Genomic DNA, 6,247 nt, shown 5'->3' with positions numbered 1-6,247 from the left:
TCTATAAAGTCTAGTAAGCATAGGAGCTCGTTTTCCCGGTATAGCAAGGCTGCAAAAGTCGTGGCAGCCATTTTGTTTGGGGGTGAATCCTACTTAGTAACGCTACCGCGTTACTAATAGTACAGGGACTTTAGCCTGATTTTGGAGAAACTTGAAAAATTCGTAAAAAATCAAAATTTGATCGGAATCAGCTCAAACTTTCCACACAACATAAGTACATGTATATGCATCAGATACAGTACGCTGGTACATGTACATTGGTACGTACCGTGGTGTAGCGGGTACTCCTTTATTCCCAGCCCAAGAGGACTCCCCCACTTTATCCATCCAAGTCCCACAGTTAAACTGGTTCCCTCCTCTTACAAACCCAGTCTCATCCCAATCAATGGACACACCCACAAGGAAACCGGGCGGAGTCATATCCCGATCGAGCCCGGGCCCCGCCCCCCTCTCAGTAAAACTAATACCGCTAGCATGACGCTGTAAAGAATCTTGTATAACTTCTGCTAGCGATACTTGGACTCCGCCCATAAAATCAGCATCACTTTCATCAGTGGCAAACAGTTTCCGTAGAGGAGCTTGTAAGAACGACTGACCATCCGGTGCCATCTTCATGTAATCCTATAAAATTAAAAAGGGCAATCTAAAATTTTTGTGGGTGACCCAAAAAAATTTTGTGGGCAAAGAGACAGCGAGTTTTAATTTACTTGAATGCTTTGCAGCCACCACCAGGTGGCATCACGGCAGTTGTAACGAGGGGCGTTGCCTCCGTTTAACAGATTAGGTATTAGACCATGACGCAAACAAGAACCAAAAGATAGAATAGTGTTCCTAAATAAAAGTAATAATAATAATAATAATAATAATAATAATAATAATAATAATAATAATAATAATAATAATAATAATAATAATAATAATAATAATAATAATAATAATAATAATAATAATAATAATAATAATAATAATAATAATAATAATAATAATAATAATAATAATAATAATAATAATAATAATAATAATAATAATAATAATAATAATAATAATAATAATAATAATAATAATAATAATAATAACAATAATATGGTCTACCTTGCTTCAGCATATCTCCCTGTAACCAATAGCAACCCCCTCAGTGATATGAAAGTGTCCCTCCCCCAGCATCTCATGAATCCGGTTGCAAATGAGGCAGACCGGCAGCCATTGAACCCATAGAGGGGTCAGGGGACGTGGCCTCATGCGGTGGATAAACAGCTGATGGGGTGTAGCCGCATAACTGGACAGAACCGAGAGCTAAGTCCTTCACAACACTAGAGCCATCTAAGATAAACCTACAGATACATGTACATGTAAATTATAATAATTATTATTAAATATTATTATTAACTGTTTTATAATTAGAGCAGGGCAATTGCAATGAATTGCCCATTCAAAAATTGTTTCTTTCTAAGATAATAAAACTTCATACTTCTTCATCCTTTACTGATCTCTTTATAAATGCATGAAACGTTACAAGGCTATCGTGGGTCGGACTATAATGATATTCATTACTTGTTACTGAGGCTTGTAACATGTAGTTGGAATCCACTCAAATTATTATCATACGTAGCATATATCAACAGTATATTAATTATTAGTTTAGCTATAACTTGAAAAATATTAATCAGAATCAGCTCAAACTTTCTACACAGCATAAGGACATCAATATGTATCAGAAAATGTAATAAAAATTGGGGGTGATTTCGGAGCCATTTTTTGAAAAAAACCATGGGCTATAGCCTTGGGTATTTTTCAGAATTTTGGCATTTTCTTAAAATGGCCGTAACTTGAAAAATTGAAGTCGGAATCAGCTCAAACTTTCTACACAGCATAAGGACATCAATATGTATCAGAAAATGTAATAAAAATTGAGGGTCATTTCGGGCCCATTTTTTGGAAAAAACCATGGGCTATAGCCTTGGGTATTTTTCAGAATTTTGGCATTTTTAAAAATGGCCATAACTTGAAAAATTGAAGTCGGAATCAGCTCAAACTTGCTACACAGCATAAGAACATCAATATGTATCAGAAAATGTAATAAAAATTGGGGGTGATTTTGGAGCCATTTTTTGGAAAAAACCATGGACTATAGCCTTGGGTATTTTTCAGAATTTTGGCGTTTTCTTAAAATGGCCGTAACTTAAAAAATTTAAGTCGGAATCAGCTCAAACTTGCTACACATCATAAGGACATCAATATGTATCAGAAAATGTAATAGAAATTGGGGATGATTTCGGACCAATTTTTTGGAAAAAAAAACCATGGGCTATAGATGACTAATGGACAATGGATGACTACAGTTAACATGTAAGACTATGGACTATTCCTCACTTGCTCATCTTAGGTAGAGATGATGCTATTATCTGGTCATACAGTAAAGTAACGACAGCATCAAAGTAACAGGGTATGAGGTATCTCGGGAGGACTGACAGGTGGTGGAACACTCCTGATATTATCTCACCAATGTCCTTCATTGATGGGCGGAGCTTCAGTCTCTCGGCAGTGTATCCTAGCAACCAGTTCCCAGAGCGAAGATTGTCACAAAGTGGATGACCGAGATCATTAGAATCCCTGATGGGTTTTATCATATTCATAATACCCTGCGAAATAATGGAAGAGATAACGACATTGTACTCTTCTCTCTAAGCCACACCCCTAGCCCCTCCCCCTTACCTGTAGTCCACAGTATGTCATTCTCCCAACGTGAGGTACGTCATAGACTCCGCCTCCTTTTCCATCGTCCCTCTCCTCCACATCACACCGATACAACACATAGTTAACGTCAATCAGTGAGAGTGATTCTGATTTTGATACGAGACTTGACCAGAGATCAAGTCCTTCTTTATTTGATTTCTCTCGGCCAAGGAATGATCTTAATACATTAATTGAGTTACAGGCATCAGGTAGCAACTCAACTCTAAGTGAGAGAGAGAGAGAGAGAGGAACAAAAAAGAAGGTGGTTTTTATAATGTTCCACGTACCTGTCCTTAATACAGAGGTGTCCTCATTTCAGAGGTACTTTTGTATAGGCTTGTACCAATTGGGACATTACAAAATGTCCTCATGTACATTTTTATTGATTAATTATTATTATAATAATTGTTTAATTAGAGCAGGGCAATTGCAATGAATTGCCCATTCAAAAATTTTTGTAAGCAGTTACAGAAAAACTATCATACATGTACATCCTTTACTGGTCTCTTTATAAATGCATAAAACGTTACAAGGCTATCGTGGGTCGGACTATAATGATATTCATTACTTGTTCCTGAGGCTTGTAACACGTAGTAGGAATGTACAGCTTACGTGAACACACATAGACTTCAATACATATTATATATTATATGTACTTACTCATAAATGATGATAGATCCAGGACAGAAGTCAGTAAAGAGAACTTCATGAGTATCTTCTGATAGTGTGACTAGTTTGCACATTACTGATTCCTTCATTCCAATATGACGTCTCAAATCAACTTTAAACTGATCACTGATTCCAGTTAGGTAGTTGCTTGAAGCCACACCCTCAGCCACGCCCTCTTCCTTTACTAACCGAGCCTCCAGGTAAATCTCCTACAATAAAAACATTTTAAAATTAAAATTAAAAAAAAACAAATTTTTGTCTCACTTTTATAGTTCCCTGTATTGTCAATGGAGGTACGTCACTATACCCTGTGTGTGGTCTCGTACTAGTGGGCGTGGCCCAGTCTGGGGGCGGATGAAACGCTGTGTGTGCCATCAAAATGTACGACTTGTGGTGGGCGGGGCAATGCCTCGTCACGGCAACAATCTCCTCGGTAACCTGATCAACGTATATCTCGTTATAACCACCGTCAGATAATTCTTTATGTAGCTCATTCAATAACTTCCTGGTCTCTATGATACCGGTTGAGAAATTAATAGTAGAGTGGGCGGGGCTTGAAGAAGACTGGGCGGAGCCTGGTTTAGTAGTATCTGACCAAGAAGTGTAGAGACGCTTTTCAGTAACAACATCAATCTATAAATAAATAAATAAATAAATAAATCATAAGTAAATAAATAAAAAAAATAATAAATAAATGATAAATTCACTCTTAATTACTTTATGAGGTATGAGTTCATCATAGCCTCTACAACTTCCACTGGCACAAGAAGCTATTGACGCTAGAGCTGAATTAGGAATAGCATCATAGACTGACCGAGACTATAGAAGAATATAAAGTAGGTTATGTACACATACACATAATTATTAATGATACACATGTACATGTACATATAATATATACATCAGTCATTAGGTGGTACATACCAGTATGTGTCCAGGGTCATTGTCATGAGTAGCGTCAAAGAACATTGCATTAGCGACCGAGGGTTTCAGTACTGTACTGCTGAAGAAACTAGCTACTGGGTCACCACCGTACCTAGTAATATTAATAAATATTAATATATTAACCACTTGATATAAATTATTATTATTATTATTATTATTATTATTATTATTATTATTATTATTATTATTTTACTTGTAAACTAGTCGACCCAGTTCTCTTGGTATACCTGCTGACATTGCCTCTGTAAAAAGAGATGAAAATTGAAATTAAAAAATTGTATTTAAATTAACTATAAAACTAGCTAATTAAACCTAGTTATTAAAACTAGTTAATTAAACATAGTTATTAAAACCAGTTAATTACCTCTAATAAGACAGTTGATTCCTAGTCTATTCACAAAGTAGTTGTCCCTCTCTTCTGACGGGGTGAACAGCTCAGCCACCAGATAAAGGTTAGGCTTAACCTCACGAGCTGCGTCCAGTAATCCTTCAGCTACAACAATCGGAGTATTGTGACAATTATCCAGCCTAAACCCGTCAAACAGGATTGCCATGGACTGGGTGTACTGTGTCATGTGAGACCAGAGCCACGGTGAGTCGGACGGCTTGTTCCCGTAGCGAAGTTTAACAGAATCACCCCAAACTATGAGCTCCCGTTTGAAATAAACCTATAAAAGATATAAGAGGATATTGTAGAGGAAAGAATACATTTAATGGTTTTAAAATTTGCATGACAATTTGTAGCTGCAGGTACAGATGTATGGTCTATGCATGGAGCAGGTTAAAAGTGAAAGTTTCTTTAAAGTTTGTGTAAGTTGATCTTTCAAAGTGAAGGTGACAATTAAAATGTAACAGGTACTAACCTCTGATCCTTCTTCAGCAAAGTTAACCAGTGGATCAGCGTTCATGACCCACCCATTATGAGCCAACACGTTCTTCCCCCTAACTCCTTCTATCTCTGCATCTGTCAGGTCAGTGCTACCGCCCACGTGTACAAAGTACCGCTGATTGAAAGGTTCCGCTGGCGTAAAGGAGGTACGACGCGGGCCGTGGTGCTCCAGGAACTGGTAGCGGATGTTGGCCGTAATGTTGTTGACCGCTAGGTAGAGGAGGTGACGGATGTGGTCCTCCATTTCACCATTGAGCTGCTGCAGCTCGTGACGTAGGTCTGAAATACACTTCTCTATCCTTTCTTCAAAGCAAACTGTTCCATCACTGTAATGGAAACAAACAAACAAACAAACAAATAAATAAACAAATAAATAAATAAATAATAATAGTGTATACATTGTACATGTAGCTTATAATTAGAGGGGAAATTCTCTGGAATACAGGAACAAATGTTATGAAATGTATAATTATTAAAAATACATGTATCTCCATCGTCCTTACCAGTAGACGTTAAACAGTTCCAGTGTCAATCCAGCATCCACCGTAGACCCCAGTCTCCGGTACTGTGGGTCCTGACAGATCCTGAGACTCTTTCCCTCAGGTTTAGGGTGTTCCCCTCCATTCAAACGATACACAGACTGTCTGAATTCCTTCACTATTGCTTCAACATCAACACAGAAATACTCCCACAGCTTTGCACGAGGAAGGACTGTGTTCAGCAAACAAGAGCGTAGTTTCTGTAATGAAAGAGAGGGAGAGAGAGAGAGAGAGAGAGAGAGAGAGAGAGAGAGAGAGAGAGAGAGAGAGAGAGAGAGAGAGAGAGAGAGAGAGAGAGAGAGAGAGAGAGTGAGAGAGAGAGAGAGAGAGAGAGAGAGAGAGAGAGAGAGAGAGAGAGAGAGAGAGAGAGAGAGAGAGAGAGAGAGAGAGAGAGAGAGAGAGAGAGAGAGAGAGAGAGAGTGAGAGAGAGAGAGAGAGAGAGAGAGAGAGAGAGAGAGAGAGAGAGAGAGAG

The 6,247-nt window shown here is 38.0% G+C and overlaps 1 protein-coding gene across 1 annotated transcript in view; it reads right to left on the bottom strand.

The window, feature by feature from the left end:
• LOC100641813 (glycogen debranching enzyme-like) overlaps positions 1–6,247 on the bottom strand; it is a 10,027-nt gene that overhangs the window by 2,747 nt on the left and 1,033 nt on the right. Inside the window, 14 exon segments of the mRNA XM_019999967.1 lie at positions 269–621; positions 708–831; positions 1,093–1,183; positions 1,186–1,331; positions 2,371–2,639; positions 2,713–2,956; positions 3,394–3,611; positions 3,667–4,035; positions 4,120–4,221; positions 4,327–4,438; positions 4,541–4,589; positions 4,712–5,015; positions 5,211–5,562; positions 5,740–5,975. Of these exon segments, the coding sequence (XP_019855526.1) occupies positions 269–621; positions 708–831; positions 1,093–1,183; positions 1,186–1,331; positions 2,371–2,639; positions 2,713–2,956; positions 3,394–3,611; positions 3,667–4,035; positions 4,120–4,221; positions 4,327–4,438; positions 4,541–4,589; positions 4,712–5,015; positions 5,211–5,562; positions 5,740–5,975 (2,969 nt within the window).

Source organism: Amphimedon queenslandica, unplaced genomic scaffold (assembly GCF_000090795.2).
Source record: "Amphimedon queenslandica unplaced genomic scaffold, v1.1 AMPQUscaffold_13224, whole genome shotgun sequence".
Lineage (NCBI taxonomy): Eukaryota > Metazoa > Porifera > Demospongiae > Haplosclerida > Niphatidae > Amphimedon > Amphimedon queenslandica.
Note: the sequence above shows the minus strand (reverse complement) of the source record. Positions and strands in the feature narration are given on the sequence as shown.